The 17,793-nt window shown below is 34.3% G+C and overlaps 1 protein-coding gene across 5 annotated transcripts in view; it reads right to left on the reverse strand.

Moving 5' to 3' along the window:
* Positions 1-12,116, reverse strand: part of LOC149558494 (uncharacterized) — a 107,876-nt gene extending 95,760 nt beyond the window's left edge. Inside the window, exons 1-2 of one of the 5 annotated variants that reach the window (XM_089832718.1) lie at positions 11,511-11,801; positions 10,410-10,746 (exon numbers count right to left, since the gene is read on the reverse strand). In XM_089832718.1, coding sequence (XP_089688844.1) covers positions 10,410-10,449 — 40 coding nt within the window. In that variant the 5' untranslated portion in view covers positions 10,450-10,746; positions 11,511-11,801. Of the gene's footprint in view, positions 1-10,211; positions 10,300-10,409; positions 10,747-11,506 lie in introns of those variants that run through there. The other 4 variants (XM_089832720.1, XM_089832719.1, XM_089832722.1 and 1 more) reach the window with 4 other exon arrangements.
* Positions 12,117-17,793: the final 5,677 nt, after the last annotated feature.

A 17,793-nucleotide genomic window follows, 5' to 3' on the forward strand; every position in this document is an offset into this window, starting at 1 on the left:
TACCCATTTATTTCTTCAAGTTATAAAAGTAACACTTAACAAATCCAATCATGTCCCTTAACCACAATAAATAAATTTACTCATCTGTTAAATAACTCTCGATATTAATAATTCTTAATTAAATCCAATTTAATTAAGTCAATTATTAATTTTATTAAAACATTTTTCAATTATTAATAATTAATTTAGTTATTAATGATAATATAATTTTAAAATTTAATAATTAAAATTTTATATAATTTAAATTTAATAACTTAAAAAAAATATTTAACACAATTTAAATTTAATTATAACTAAATTATAATTAAATTACAATTTTTAAAGAAACGCATATATAAAAAAAAGAAAACGTGTTTAAAGCCCGCCGGCTTTCCAAATGCTGGCCGCAGCCATAAAGTCTGCGGCAGCCCTGCCGTAGCAGGTTGCTGCCGCAGCTGCGACAGCAGCTGACCGCTGAGTTATGAAGGACACGGGGGTAGGGGGTGGGTAAAACCCGCCCCTCCCCATAATAATTTTATTATAATTTTTTTTTTTTAATATTTAAATCGCCCACGCGTAAATATATATATATATATATTTTTTTTTTAATTTAAAAATATAATATTTCGTAAAACGTTTTATTATAATTATTATTATAATTAAAAGATTTGTGTATTCTATACAATTTATTATATAACTTTTTTTTTTTATCTCACATATGTATATATATATATATCATTTTTACACAATACTTCTTCCAGTTCATATTAAAATATATATATATTTTTAATCCATGATTGAAACTTCAGTTTAATAGGAAAAATAAATCGTACCCTTTGAATTCTCAATCCTAAGATTTTCATTTCCAAAACAAACCCTTCCAAATTTAAATTTCTTAATTTCTATTTTGATCCAAAGAACAGATCTCGATTTAACACTAATTCCTTTCAATTGTAGAACGAGGTTATCTAAATAGTTTTTCAATCCCGATTCCCAAGAGAAATCAAATCGCAAAAGATTCAGAAGAAAGGTAGCAAGATTCATTCAATAAAATTTGAGAAAGCAATTTCCAACAAGCACGAAGAAGACAGAGATCCGAAAGTGTTTCTAGAATGGTTCACAAACCCTACCTTGATCTGATGCTAACAATCTGTTGAAACCCTTGCTAATCCAAACCCTTCCAAGCTTCCAAAGATTTCTTTGTTTCCCTTTCCAAAAGTGTGTTCCCTGAAACCTATGTGTGAAAAAACTTGTGTCCCAATAATGACCCGAAAACCTCTAATATAGAATCTAATTACCTTTAGGGTTTCTGTCTCCACAACTCTAAAATAATAATTATTTTATTTAATTCATTCATTCATGCACAATTAATTTTCTTTTTAAATTAAAATATTCTTTTATTATTCCTTCGTTCACTTTAAGTGAATCATTAAATTACTTTATTTAACTTTCCACTTTACTTTACTTTTAAAATTAATTTATAACTTTAATCTCATGCGCGCTTTATTAAAATATCTTAATCCTGTGCACATATTTTATCTTTTAATTAATTTCTTATATTTAAAACTCATTCATGCGAACTTAAATCATTTTCATAATTTAATATCTTTTCACTTCTTAATTTATTTTGAATGTTTAATTTGATAAATATTTATTAACTTAAATAACAATAATATTTAGCATTTATTTAAAAATGAACTCTAAATATATATTATTATTAAATTAAATAAATATTATCATGTTCTAAATTTAATCTTAAAACTTTTATCTTCCAATTCAATTCTTTATATTTAATTAATTTCTCAATTAATTAAATATAATTAAATATTCAAAATGTCATAATAATTTTCCATTAAATTAAATTATTAATTTAATCTATTAATTAGACTTAATTAATAGAAATTCATCAAGGACTCACAAAACAACATACGCACAAAAATACTAACGGGTTTTAAAAGGGTAGACAGTCTGTTATGAGTCCTCCTTGCAGGACAAGTATTTTAGGCTATGGCTAGGATTGGACCTGATCATTATCTTCCCATTCTCACCATTTGAGTATTTGTAATAGGGCACGCTCATCCTGGCAATTCAGGGAAGTCGATGCCCGGTACCTGCATCCTGCATAAAAGACGAGCATGTACATGTATATAGTTATATCTAAACTAAACAGGCAATGGCAGGGAGTGGTGCATCGTGTAGATCCCGACTAGCAGGTGACTACGACTCCCTCCCTTAACCACATCAAACACTTCAGACAAAAAAGATAAAATAAACACGCGCACCATACACATGCAAGTATGGGGTAAGTATCGTAAAAATCACAAGTCTAATATCAAATGCATACATATAATAATGCATCTCTATCAATACAACATAATCATCATTAAAGACATCCTGTTAACATTTTTATAAAAGAAATCACATTTACTAACTAGGATCATTAAAATATCATTAACAACACATGAATGAAATCAACTAAGCAATAATAACTGATACATTTGTAATCAAAGTCATGAAATAATATCATAATATTACAAATCTAGTATCTCTAAAACTAATCAATGCATAAAATCAGCCTAAGGAATTTGACAATGATAACAGAAATGCGAACTAGGGGCAGGCACTACAGAGTCTTCATCCAATGGAGGCTTTTTCTGAATTAGCTCCTTGCCTTTGTCTTCCTATGTGGGTTTTGGAAGAAGATGGGAACATGTCATGTACCTTCTTAATAGCTTTGTTGAGTGTGCACAGGTTGAACTCTTTGATCCAGCCTCTCAAAGGTTCCCTCGGCCCATCCATGAATAACACAACCCGACATCACTCCAAATTGTTTGTGACTAGTACTAATAGCCTTTGGAAATATGTGATTTACTTGTCTACCCTACATGTTTTCCCCAGTTATGCTAGATCTTTGAAGTTTAGTTCGGGGTCCTTCCCATTGAAACGCTTGATTAGTCTCTCAGTGAACTCAGTGTAAGAGGTCAGTTGGTCATGGTCAAGAGTAACCAATCTATCCCACCATTCATGCGTCACTCCTTCCAGATGGAATGTTGTGAACTTGGTTGCTTCTTCTTTGGGCATCGAGTTAAGCTGAAAATAGGTGTTCGCCTTCAGAACCCATGCATGTGTGGTGATTGCTCTAGATCCATCCAATGGTGAAAAGTGCACTTTCCTAACCTTTCTCCTAAGGTCATCATTAAAATAACCACAGATTCCCCTACCTGAATATCTCATTCTCAGATCAACATAATCTTTTTAGGATATATCAACTTCCATATTCGCATTCCTCTAATCTACTCAAAGTTGTTCTTGCATTTCCTCGAAGGTGGGCTCTTGTTCTTTGCATGGTGCTTCTATCCTTTGAGGGAAGATTGGTATCAAAGGTTGAGAGTGAGAGGGTTTAGGGCTTGTCCTTCTCGTAACAGAATTGTCTCTATGCCCATTTTGTTCTCCGATTGCTTTCCCCTCAGCGAATTTTTTGTATTGTTTCCTACATAAGTCATTAGGTCTCATTGATCTAGATTTGGTTTCTAGAGAGCTCTCTTAAAAGATTCGTGACTTCTATCGTAGGATCCTATGGATCCCCTATTCTACCAACAAAGTGATCCCACATTCTTCTTCAGGTATAAACTTGCATTCACTTCCACAAACTGGCGGAATCACTGGCTTTGATACCACTATAATGTTCCCGAAGGCCACTGAGATCCTTGACGATCAAAATGTCTAAAATCACACTACATGCACACAGGCTTGTTCATTTGGCAAGGTTAGAATGTTGTATGGTTTTGGTACAATGACCATATGGTGTGGAATGTCGACAATGTATAGAGTTGCTAGGAGGGTGTACAGTCTACACAAATTTCTAGACAACGTATGGTGGCTAAGTGAAGGGACTAGGTGCTATACCATACAATAAACCTAAGACGTATGGTGTGTAGTAAGTCAGGGTCGTATGACGTTTGCAAGGGTCCATACGATGTTTATTAAAGGATAAGTCTGGTACAGTGATGGACATTGTACATGTGGTGGTCGTATGGTGGGGGTGGAAGGTTATGGTGTATTGTCAATGCAAGGAGAACCAGCATGTAGGGGAAGGGTGATATGGTGGAGGAATGCATTGCAGACATAATGGAGACCATAAGACACTTTCAAACCTTGCCAAAATGTAAGAATAATTCATTGGATGGTTGCAAAATAAAGTAAGCCTTCCAAGTTTAAAGCCAAACATAATATACAAATTATATTCGCCACAGAACATAGGAATAACACAAAGAGATATGTTGAATAGAAATTATATTTGCAAACAAGGATGGTGCTTCGATTTGCCAGACCTGGGCAAATGGTAAGATTGAAACCCAGCAAAACTGCACTAGCAATAGGGAAGGTCTTTCACTTCCGAAATGACGAATAGTAGCAGAATTCCATAGAATTCACAAACACCAAAACAAAATCAAGTCGCATTCCTACAAGTTACAACATCTAACCTGACAAACATATAGACCCCGTCAAAGGAAAACTCTAAAGGAAGAAACAACATATCAACACATGACATAGCAAACACCTACGCATATGGAAAATTAAAGATGGGCTTGAGATATACATAAATCAATCGGGAACCCAAATATAAGTTAATATTTTATTTTATTTAATGACAAGTATATTACACAATCTATCATGATGTTGATTATGGTGTACAAGAGGGAACTTCTAGATAATATATTAGCTACAATATTGTTTTTATCCTTAACATATTCTACGTCAAAGTTGTAAGCTTTTAACTTGCTTACCCATTTTTATTGATGGTCATTAAAATCCTTCTATTTTAAGGAGCTATAAATTATTGCAATATGTTTTAACTAACAAAAAATCAACAAACCAAGTACTGTCGAAATTTCGCCAATGCGTGCATAATTGCCAACATCTCCTTATCATACATTAAATAAGATCTTTCAAAGGGATGGAGCTTCCTACTTTCAAAAGCAATAGGGTGTTTATTTTGCATGAGGACTGCACCAATGCCTTCTCTTGATGTGTAGTTCAAATGGTAGAGAGAAATCGAGAATGGCTAATATGGGACATGAGCTCATTATCTTTTTAAGATCTTCAAAAGCTTGTTGAGCTTGTTCATTCCATCCAAAAAGTCCCTTCTTGGTCAAATCTATAAAGGGGTGCTGCTAATTTCGAGAATCCTTTCAAGAACTTCCTGTAATAGTTGTAAAGTCCTACGAAGCCCCTTAGTTGGGTCAACATTTTGGGCTTAGACCATTCCTTAATAGCCTTGATTTTTTCCTCATCAACACTTACACCTTGCTCACTGATTTTGTGACCTGCGTATAGGATTTCCGTCAAACCAAATTCACATTTTAAAGCTTTGGTGTATAGTGACTCTTGCTCAAGAATTTTCAATACCTCATCAATATACTTAAGATGGTCCTTCCAAGTTTTACTATATATGAGGATATCGTCAAAAAATATCAATAAAAACTATCTAAGTTGCTTCCTAAAGGTATGATTTATGCAGGATTGAAATATAACGGGGGCATTGGTTAACCCAAAGGGTAATACCAAAAACTCTAAATGTCAATAATGGCCTTCTAATGTTGTTTTTGGAATGTCCTCCTCTCTTATCCTTATTTGGTAATACCTGGACCTTACGTCAATTTTCAAGAAATATTTAGCTCCATGGAGTTCATCAATAAGCTCATCCACTCTAGGGAAAGGGTAACAATTCTTGATTCTTTTCTAATTCAATGCTCTATAATCAATGCACATTCTCATTGTCTTTTCTACTTCCTCTTTGAATTTTTGAATGTGGAACTTGGTTGAATGTGGCTCATCTCCAATAATTTGTTCGTAGTCTTTTCTATTTCCTCTTTGAATTTTTGTGGATGACAGTAGGGAGGGGTAATCATTGGTTGTGCTCCTTTTTCTAATTGGATTATGTGTTCAAATCCTCATTTGGGAGGTAGTCCTCGGGGGATGTCATCAAAAACTTTTTTGTGTTTTCTTAGGATAGGCTCTATATCACTGTGAATGGCCTTCCCTTTAGGGGTAGATTTGTCAAGGATTGTGCATTGTGTTGCCCATTCCCCTTGATCTTCTCTATAAAAAATCCATCTTTTTGTAAGAGACTGCCTTCGGAGACCCGTCGAATAGCCCTTTTAATGTCCTCCCCTTTATGTTGGAAACGAATTGTTCGGTTTGGTAGATCAAACAAAAAGCATCCCAACAAGTATATCTAAGGGGTACCCAATATTATGTTGGTGCCTAATGGTACCACATAGAAGTTTTCTTTCATAGGGTGCGCCCCTACTAGCATTTCTAATTATGGAACCTTTCTTGTGCACTTAACCAAATCCCCTGTTTTTGTTGCTACTGAAAATCTTTTGAATTCTTTAGTCTCAAGTTTCCTTTTAGCCAACCAATGAATCACTAAGGTGATAACTTCTTGTCCTTTAAGGGTCCCCTTCATATGGAAAAGACATTGCTTGGACTTATAAGAAGTGATAAAGGGTATGGTTACCTATTCTTCGAACTTTCAAGAAGTAATAATGGCAATGGTTACCGATTCTTCATCATCATCATCCCCATACTTAGCTTTCTTTTTGGGTTTTTCTTCTTCCCCATCCTCGGAAGTTGCTTCTAATTGGACTTAATTTTTACAGTAGTGGTCAAGCTCCAACCTTTCCTTGCATTTGCAATGTGGATTCAACCCTCTTTTATGACATTAGTGACATTTTTCCCATGGCTCTAGACACTTTAAACATCATTTTTCTCCTTTTATTCGTCAATGATAGGGTTACCCTTTCAGTGATGGTCCCATTTTTGAAAGGATTTAACATGAGCATTTGAGCTTCAATTGTTTGGGGATGATGTTCCCACATTCAAGGTTGTTTCTATAGCATCATCCAAGGTAGTAAGTTTGAAGGCAGTCACTAATCCTTTTATCGAATCTTTTAACCCTTCTATAAATAGGTAGGTTAGTTTTTCCTCATCTAACCCCATGAGTCCTGTAGATATTCTTTGAAACCTTTGGATATATTCCTCTACTGATCCTGTTTGTCTTCGTTAACTCTTTGAAATCTCTGTGGGGATTTTGTGAGAATTCTTCATAAGAGGTTATATTTTCATATCCTTGTGTATGCACACCATGGTGCTACCAATCGTGTGCTACATCTTCGAGGTGTAGGCTGGAAAACTAGATAGCATCTTCTTTTGTCATTAGATTGAGATTCAAGAATGTGTGTAATCTTTGCAACCATTCCTGTGTTATGATTTTGCCAGATGCGTCAAAATTTGGAATAGTGACCTTGCTTGCTTTGTGCTTCAGGTTCTTATTAGGTTGTTCTCTTTCTCTTCTAGGAGCTTCCAATCTTTTTGCTTCCGAGTAATCTTTAAAAGATACACTTCTCCTTACTTTAGGGTTTAATTTTGAGTAAGCCTCTGCTAATTCTTTTGTGCTGCTAGGAAGGTGATTGGTTTCCTCTTCCTATCTTGGAAAGGCAGGAAATATGGTTTCTTAGTTTGAAGTGTATTTGTTTGACTATTATTTCTTGAATGATTTGTACTAACATCCTTCCCACTAGGATTTCTAAGGTCACTTGTTGAATTAATCACATTTTTCAATTATTTCATGAGTTCTATGGCTCTTTCATTTTGCTCCATTAATATCTTGGTTGTTATTTCCATGGACGTTCTCAATTCATTGCTTACTAGTTCACTCATTGTATTGTTTGATGTTTGCTTCCCTTTTTCTCTTTCTAAGGCCCTTTGTGCCCTTTAGCTTCGGTGCATTAATAGGATGGCGGAACAAATGCTCTGATACCAATCGTAATGTCCCTGAAAAAGATTCACTAGTTATGCATAATGAATTTATGTTCCATATACATTGTCTTGTACTATGTAACTATATTACTTAATTCATACAATAAAGACGCAACAATAGGTGAATTAGTAAAAAATTGTATTAAGAAGAGCAAGCCATCTTGGTTATTATTCCAGTCCATGAGAATGTTGAGATACAACAAACTGCTTAGACACCAAACTCAATGATTTCCCTCAAGGTTTTTACGGATCCAAGTCCTTAAGCCTTTCTTGGACATGTCCACAAAGCACTCAAGGTCACTGATCTCTACCCTATCTTGGGAATTACAGATTGGCATGATTTACACAGGCCTATCCCTTATTGCATTTTTCCTCTTCTTCTCAACTTGGAAATAATAACTAATCATGAGCAAGTTTGTTTAAATAATGGTTACTTCTCAATAAATTTAATATTATGCATGATTAGAATAAGCAACACTGTACATACCAGTCACTATGATGTACTAAGCCTAACTTATAATCTGAGTATTTTCCTAATATTATGCATGATTAGAATAAGCAACACTGTACATACCAGTCACTATGATGTACTAAGCCTAACTTATAATCTGAGTATTTTCCTTACTCATTCAATGATATTCCCTTGAGATATTGTTATATTTAATATACAATTCACAGCAATGTATTCGCTTCTACTCCTATCATTCTCCTATTCAAAGTATTGCCCAATCTTATCCATTACTTTCCGCAATGTTCTTCAATGCTTATTTAAACTATTATGATGATCATTCAGAAACGAGTGGTCGATGTCCTATATATCTGAGAAGTGCAATAGGTTCTGTTTTAAGTGATGTGTCTCTTGATTTATATCAATACCTTCTTCTGGTCGCATCACTCCAAGCCTATTAAGATTAATGATTAATCTTTACTAATCATTGGGTTCAACATTGATATACATTAATGTTTATAAATTGTAAACATTAAGCGAAGCGATCTTGTTTATTACTTAGAAACCTGATGATCATGTCAACACGACTATTCAAGTCGCTTTTGTTTTATTAGCTATTCATGGGGCTAAATACATGGGTTTAGCCACAATGGATTTGTTCCTTTGTCACTGTCGATTCTATTAACAATTAATCAGTTTATGAATTATTACTTATAATCATTTCTTTATTAACTAATAATTATTCATAATTACTACTAATTTATTACAATACATTTATTTATTATTTAATACTTATTTAATTGATGTTTGAATACATATTACATATATTGACTTATTTATTTAAATATTTTATTTAATTGATTTATTTGTTTATTAAAGATATTATTCATTTATTTATTTACAAAACCTTATATGCGCGTCATCAGAATACAATATGTGAAAATATAAAATTTGTAATAATATTTAAAATTTTGACAAAGGAAGTTGTGTTACAAGATTCATAAATGAAAATTCAAAACACTGAAACATAATTTGAATCATACATATTAAATAAATAATTGAAATTTTACAATTTAAAAATGTAGCTTCAACAAAAGAGATCATGTTCGTATGTTATGAAACCAACAGTACAAAATGCAAACATGACACATGTGACACAACTGACAAAGGTTTGTGACTCAGGTTGCCCCCCTAACCATAGATGTATGTAGTAATATGCTTAAATGAACTTTTTGATATATGCCTCTCTTGTATTTTAGGAATAGAACACAAAGTATAATGGAGTGGTTAAGCGCACCCATGCCTCTATATTTCAAGGTAGAAATTTGAGACCACTAGAAAGAAGACTAGACCTCAAACCAGAATTTATTAAGACACCTACCAAATGAGGGCCATGGGTCTAATTAACTTTATTGTATGCTCAAGGAGTTCCTTTTCATTTTTTCAACTTAGCAATTTCATCATTCCCTTTACCTATGACCAGGACGTTACAAAAAGATAGTGAGAAGAGACTTTAAAAGCACCGCACATCCTTTTTTGTCCCTTTGCTGAAGATCAAATCTGATATACAACTCTTGTCAATGTCATGTAGCCTAATTTTAGACTCCATTCAAGAACTTGACCGACTTTTGCCTTGAAAAGATTGAAAAAGTTTATGCATTTTTTTGGTTCTTAGCATAATTAAGCCAATTTATGTTTTACAATTCTTTCCGACAGGCTCAATTTTTAGACTCTAATGAAGCAGAATGCCAAAAAGGTTTCTACATATCAAAATAAATTGCCAGTGCCATCAACGAAATTCAAAAGAAATGAAAATAAATATTAAAAATAAACCCAAAGAATGCAGCAATGCTAATAGGAAATGCAGAAGAAAAACGAAAACAGCTCTATGTCCCAGTTTTCAATCTACAAATCAAGTCTGCTACAAAGATTTTTTTAAGTATAAATATAATACACTCACATCAACTCATCTGTAAAGAAGCCTGAGATCACCTAAGATGAGAGGATCTGAAACCTTGCAAACCATAGCTTTACACCTAAATTTCCACCTAAAAGGTAAGGTTAAATGTGAGCTCTTTAAAGGATGAGATTTTTCATGTAACCCTCTTTTTAAATTGAACTAAAGCTTTGTCCTCTGAAATAATTAAGTGTTTCTTACGGTGAAAAGTGCATAGCCTATCCATCCTGTCCACTTCCATTCCCAGTCTTGTTCAATCCCATACTGAGTTCATTCATATTATTTCTGGTAACATGATCCCAAGCCAGCAAACACTTGATGGTGCATATATTGTCCCAGCAAGCAAATACAGGACCAACTCTACGCCCTGTTTTCAACCCGCAAATTGACCCTTATAATAGTTCTTTAGCCTATGTATCATACATATCAGAAGTTGCTAAACCTGCAAGTGAAATACAACCACAGCAATAGACTGTTGATGACACTCCACTGGCTCAGTAACCAAGTACAGGAAATTCTCTATGCCCGGATTTTCATTCTGCAAAGTAGGCAAATTACAAATTGTTCAGCGGACAGTTTAGACCTAGCTTCATTTATTCAACCTACAAATCAAAATGCACCCATTATCGTACGTTGTCTATAGCACACCCAACAGGCCCCTCAGCAAGTATTCAAACAACTCAAAGCCCAAGTTTCAACCTCCAACATTGACCAGTTAACTCAAAAATAATAAAAGCCCTCGTTAATATACTATCGTGTCACATCAAAAGTTCCCTAACCAGATATGGAAACGACTCCGACCCCAGTTTTTCAATTTACAAAAAAGGCCTATTACAAGTTGTTCAGCGTACAAATTAAATCTACTTAAAGTTCTTCAATCTACAAATCGATTCCATCCATTCCAGTATACTGTTGACGGTAATCAATAATCAAACAATCTGAAGTCCATCAACCTACCGATATGATGAGCTAAATATGCCAATAGACTATAGATGGCAAAACCACTGTCTCGGTTTCCAAAACTGAAACATCTAAATGCACCATATCAATATGCTGGTCAGAGTAACCAAAACACTAAACAGGTGTAAGACCAATTTGTAAAATACAAATTGGGATTTTAACAAAAATTTAGCCTAAAAAGTAGGCTCAGAACAACTTATTCAACCCACAAATAAATTACACTCGTAATCTTTGCGCACACAAAATAAGGAAAGTAAATCTCCTTTTCTGCAATCTAAATATCAAACTATCCTCAATATGATTCAAAATTTCAAACCATTTACAATGGTGTCGCTTACTTACTGTTCCTTTTTCGTTATTCCTCCGTAACTGATGTGAGATTTGAATTTCTAAACTGTACACTCCTTTATTTTCGTCTTCCTCTAACTCAGTTCAAAGTTCTAGAGCTAACCAAAGCTGTTTGTACTTCTATGTGAATACGACCTCATAATGATAAGCATCTCAATTTATTGAATGTTTCCTGGGACAGTCAGGTACAGAGTGTGCTTGTGTGCACTCCTGATTCGCAAATACTGTCATAAGCTTTTCGTGAGGCCACGCTTAAAACAAGACGTGTTTGCCGTGGAAAACGATGGTTAACCATCCAGATTTTATATGTAATATATAGTACCGTAATTCCAAAGATTATCTATACAGGAAGCTCTAAGACTTGGAACCTTTACCAGCTGAATTGTCCATTGAGTGTCCGTTAAATCGTTCCTCTCAGTAAAGCCCTAACAAATTCTTGTAATGGGTAATTATTTTAACCCAGCCTAGTTAAGCCGAGTTTCTTCTTGCTTAACAGTGTAGCGTAAATATCTAAAATTAATTTGTATTGAATGACTGAAAGAATATTGTCCATGAACCTAGTTTAAGAGGGGAAAATTTAGGAGCACTTAGTACTAAAACGAGGTGTAATGATTATGCTATCTCAATATATTAAAATATATTTTATTTATTATATTAGACATGAGTAAATAAATAAACAATCAAGAACTAAATACACTGTTCTATTAAAGCAAAATAATAAATATAAATTATCTATAAGGCTCAATCTTTTCATAATCAATAAATAATTTTCACAATTTGTAAACTTAAAAATGTGCATGTAAACTATAATAAAATAATAATTTTTGCATTAAGAAAAACTATTTATTTTTATAAATTTGTAAAGAAAAAATAAATTACTGGAAAAAAAAATCATAATAAAATAATAATTTTTGCATTAAGAAAAACTATTTATTTTTATAAATTTGTAGAGAAAAAATAAATTACTGGAAAAAAAAATCATAATTACAAGAAATATTACATGAAACAAAAATGAAATAAATCTCATGCCCAAAATTAATAGACAAAACCCCTCCATTGAAAAAAAAAATTAATAGGCAAAACACAACTACAATTTTTTTATATTTTTTCAAATGTAACATTTAGAATATAACATAGGGAACTGAAGACTAAAAGTTCAGAATTAATGATTAAAGGGTTGCAACATACTCTCGATTCTTTAATCGAATTGATCCTTATTAGTGTGGTGGAAGTTTCATATTTACTTCTAGGTTAGACACACAAATGAATTTGATAACATTTGCAGTATGTTTCTAGGAGAGCAGTAGAGACATAATTTCTCCACCGAAGTCCACCTTCTGGGTTAAGGGAATTGAAACGAGTTGATGAGTCCTTAAAGCATCTATTGATTTACGAACAATTAGTAATTTTGTAGTTGTTGATGGGATTACATTCACATTAATGCGATCAGATTTCCCCAATCGATCATAGTTATGTAATGGATTAGATTGTGTGGAGATTTTTACCATCAACATTTCGAATCACACTACGTGATCCATCATCAGGATGAGAGAGCAAGAGATGTCAAATCACACCATCAACGTTTCGAATCACACTACGTGATCCATCATCAGGATGAGAGAGCAAGAGATGTCATTTGACATCTCTTGCTCTCTCATCCTGATGATGGATCACGTAGTGTGATTCGAAACGTTGATGGTAAAAATCTCCACACAATCTAATCCAGAAACTGATTTACATAATTACATTCACATTGTCAACTAAACTCTAGGTACTATTAAGTATCTCTTATATAACAACTCAATATATATTATTATTATCATTATTTTGATTGGAATATAAATGTCACACACACACGTGTGTGTGTGTGTGTGTGTGGGCACTCAATTTACCTAGACCTCAAATAACATTCTCCTTATATATCTTATGTGTTAAATCCATATATTTATAAGAATTACTATGAAATATTATTTATGTTACCAACATATAACTTGTCACTATATTATTTATTCTAAATAATGATTAACATCTAACATATTTTAAAATTATATAATAGACGTAAGTTATATATATATATATATATATATATATATATATATATATATATATATATATATATATATATATATATATATATATATAACTTATAAAAACTAACACTAACATTCCATTCTCCACCCTAACTAATCTAATATTCATCAAGAACTAAATTTGTTATATTCTATCATATTAATTAACTCTACTAACACATCATTTCCTTGCTAAACCATTAACTAGTTGACTTACTAATTTATATCCATACACTTACCTACTAACAAATAGATATTAACCATGAACTAATTTAAAGTTTAAAACATCCCTAACTATTATACTAACTACTCAACTAACCTACACTTTAACTAACCCACAATTCCTAAGTTACTAACATTAATCCCCGTCAGAAACATTACCAACTCTAACCTCTTAACAATTTGCACAATTTACTCACTTTCCTAACTACTATCCATCCTTATTTTCCTAATCGTATAACTACCCTTTTTACTCAATCCAAGGAATGGCCCTCTAAACTCACGTGTGACGTGTGAGAGGGGACGCCTCCTTCCAAGTGGTTCCTTTTGGGCGACCATCCCCATGCTCCAACAAAGGGTCTTGTCTTAGTTTATATGAATAAAGAATAATGAATAATGAAATATGTTTCTCTTGTATAGTAAAATTGTTGTAATATAGATTAAACATTTACTTAAATTTTAAATTATTGATCTAATCAATAAATTTAATTATAGAAATGTATATGAAACTTTTAATTTATCATTTTTAAATAAATTAATTTTAAATATTATAAAAATATAGATTCATCTTTTTTTTTGTTAAATTTCTTTGAATGTGTAAGAATGGATATTTACATAGTTAAATGGAATATTTCAAAAATAATTAGCACATTAAAAAATTAACAATTTTATATGATTTTATTTATTTACTCTTCTATTATAATCTTATTACCAAATATATTTTTAAAATATAATTTAATTCATAAATTCACATATATTAAATATAATAGTAAAAAAGTAAATTTAAAAATTTAAAATATAATTAAGTTCGTCCTCATATTTTTTCTAGTTTTTCACTCTTTCATAACTAATAGTAGGTGTTACATATTATGCCCTCCGCCAGATATTTGAATTTTAAATACTTGCTCGCCCAATGGTCACTTCCTGATTTAATGTTATTTTAAACATCCTAGGAATTTTTTTTTAAAATTAATTAATCAAACCTTATGATTTATTTCTGCAGGGCCACAATCCCCATCGTTGGATCAATCTGGATCAACGGATGGCGCTATCTCGCTATGGAAAGTCGCACGTTGTTTTGCCATAGCGATATAGCTCCTTTTGGCCGCGTGTCAAGTGGGTCCTTCCTTTCCTCGTGTTTCTCCGACACCGAATTTTGCTAGATCCACGGTGGGCGCTATGGCACTATCGAAAAATCTGTGTTCCTCGCCATTAGCGACATAGTGCCCAGACGGAAAGTGTTACTGTAGCGACATCAGAAGGAAGGTGGGTCCCAAGTATGCCCCGTTAGATATCAGTAACAAGGATTTGTCAGACAGGTTGGCACGTGGCTAGTTTCTATTGGTTGGTATGCTGATAGGTCAGATCCATCTTGCTCGCCGCCAGATCTAAAGAAATCAATGGTGGGTGTTATCTCGCTATGGAAAGTTGTAAGTATATTACCCATAGCAACATAGCGCCTCGGCGACGCTTGGCACAGATGACGTAATGGGCTTGCCCTTCTCCAAAGAAACATTACAGCTCGTCCTTGGTGGCAGTTGTCAAGTGGGTCATAGTACAGTGGTGATATTTCATTGGTCCATTCAACCAACTCAGTGTGCAGTTGTACAAATTTGTTGATCACCATAGATCTAAGGAAATCGACGACAGGCGCTATCTCGCTATGGAAAGCTGCGAGGATATTATCCATAGCGACATAGCACCATTGTGCCACGTGGATCAGTGGGGCCAGATCTCGCCAAGATGAGGACGCCAAGTTGTGCCAAGTGGTTGCCAAGTGGATTCATGGACCAGAAACTTTATTGAGGCAAGCGCAATATTATGAGGATCTTCCACGATCATTGATCTTGTGGAGATCAATGGTGGGCGCTATCTTGCTATGAAAAGCTACGAGAATATTACCCATAGCAACATAACGCCTCAGCAACATGTAGCAAGGTGGGGCCGAGTGTTATGAAACTGCAGGGATGGTACCAATTCGGGTCGAGTCGGATGCCAGGTGTGCTAAGTTGGTTTGTGGGCCCAGATGTTTTAAGGGCAGAGCACAGTAATACGGCGAGTCTTCACGATCGTCACATCAGTATGGATCCATGGTGGGCGCTATCTCGCTATGGGAAAGTGCTCGGAGGATACGCATAGCTACATAGCACCTCGGTGACACGTGTTCCAGTGGGCCCAGTGGAGGCAGTAACGGTTAGATGCGCTGGCAGTTAATGTGACCATCGTAGTTGGAGTTTGAGAAGATGGCGCAGTTAGTAATGAAAGGGGTGGTCAACTCAGGAAGACCTTGTGAGGTGGTAGAAAGGAAAGAGGTTATTGGTCCACATAGCCCGTTTTGGATGCAGAGTTTAGTTGACTTGCTGACCCTGTTGATTCAGGTGCTCAGGAATGAAAAGAGTCAAGAAATTTTATGCGATTTGATCTTCGTGATCAATTCCAACCACCTGAAGTGAATGTGAAGCATGTAGAGACACTCTACCACCCCGATCTAATCTATCTACTTGGCCAGAGCACAGTTATGGTGCCACCTCTGTCTTCTCAAGGCCCTGTTTTAGTTAACAGTCAAATTTCATAGTACCTAAAGCTATACTTAGATCAAATTTCTTCAAATCCCCATGATTGTCCTTGGCAGAGCCTTGATGGCGGTGGTTGCAAGATAGTTTTGGAGGGAAAATCTCAGTTATGCCTAAACTATAAAGGCAATTTTTATGAATTTTGTAAAGGTCGACCTTTCTCTGTTTTCTCTATTACTACTCTACAGATTCTCAGTGTAAATTCCCCTGTGCCTTTGAACTACATGATTTTCTATCTTATCTCTTTAAGCCATTGGTATGAAAGTGCAAGAACTCTTTGCCTCTCACTAGTGTTTTGTAGAGATCTATGATCTGCATGATTGTATCTCCTTGGCCTATGAATGACAATATAAGTGAATCTCTCTTCCTTGTGTCATTCATCTTGGTCTTCTGATCTACATGTGATTATTAGATTAAAACAAGTCTAAATGTGTATATCCTTAGTTTCATTCTGGTTCAAAAGTGCATATATGGGCAGGGATTGGTCTGAACACTCTATTTTGGTGCATCACCTCTTTAGATTAGATTAGGTAGATTTGCTTTCATGCTTTCCTTCTCCCTTTTCCTCTCCAATAGTAGTTAAGTGCATCCTGATAGTAAGAGGCAGTCGACCTTCTCTGGAGACTCAACCTCACAGTTCAAGTCCCACAGCTTAGAGGTTGTTTCCATGTTTCACTAGGTTGTCCTCATGCATAGGCTTTAGACAAGGGTGCAAACCTAAGTGACAACAATTTTTGGCACGCCCGGTGGGACAACTTTTCAAAAAAATTCAAGCCTGCTGGTGTCAAAAGGGAAGATTTCAAGATCAATACCGAGGAGATAGTACTAGCTTCGGTGTTTAAGCCTTCAAGAGGCTCATTCTTCAAAGTACTTGGAGACTATGAGCTTCAAATACATATCTAGTTCCAGACCAAAGTTGCAGTGATTCATGCCCAGAGCTGAAACAAGGGCATCTTCTAGAGGTAAGTTTTAGTATCAAGAGCTTTCATTTTCAAACCATAGAAGAAGGAAGACTAGAATATCTTTATCACCAGTTAGGAGTGCAATAGTAACAAATACACCTACAAGATCTATCTCTACTCCTCCTATTGTTAGATCTCAGCCTAGACTGCCATCAATACATATCAATAGATCACTTGTCTATATGGCATTGCCTAGAGCTCATACTTTCGCCACCTTTAATGGTGGGAGCCCTCTCTTATTAGCCCAAAGACATGACATACTAGTAGCTAGCCTCAAAAGTATACCAGAGTTTACTAGTGAAACTTCTATCTCTCCCTCAGAACACATTCAAGAGGTTGCAAATGTCTGCAATATCCATGGTATTACAGAGGATGATGTTGCAGTTAGCCTCCTAGCCTCATCCTTGAAAGGAAAAGCACTACAATGGTATAGAGGTTTAGCTCATGGTTCTAT

The sequence above is a fragment of the Cupressus sempervirens genome, chromosome 5 (genome assembly GCF_028749045.1).
Source record: "Cupressus sempervirens isolate cs-2001-9-10 chromosome 5, ASM2874904v1, whole genome shotgun sequence".
Classification (NCBI taxonomy): Eukaryota; Viridiplantae; Streptophyta; class Pinopsida; order Cupressales; family Cupressaceae; genus Cupressus; species Cupressus sempervirens.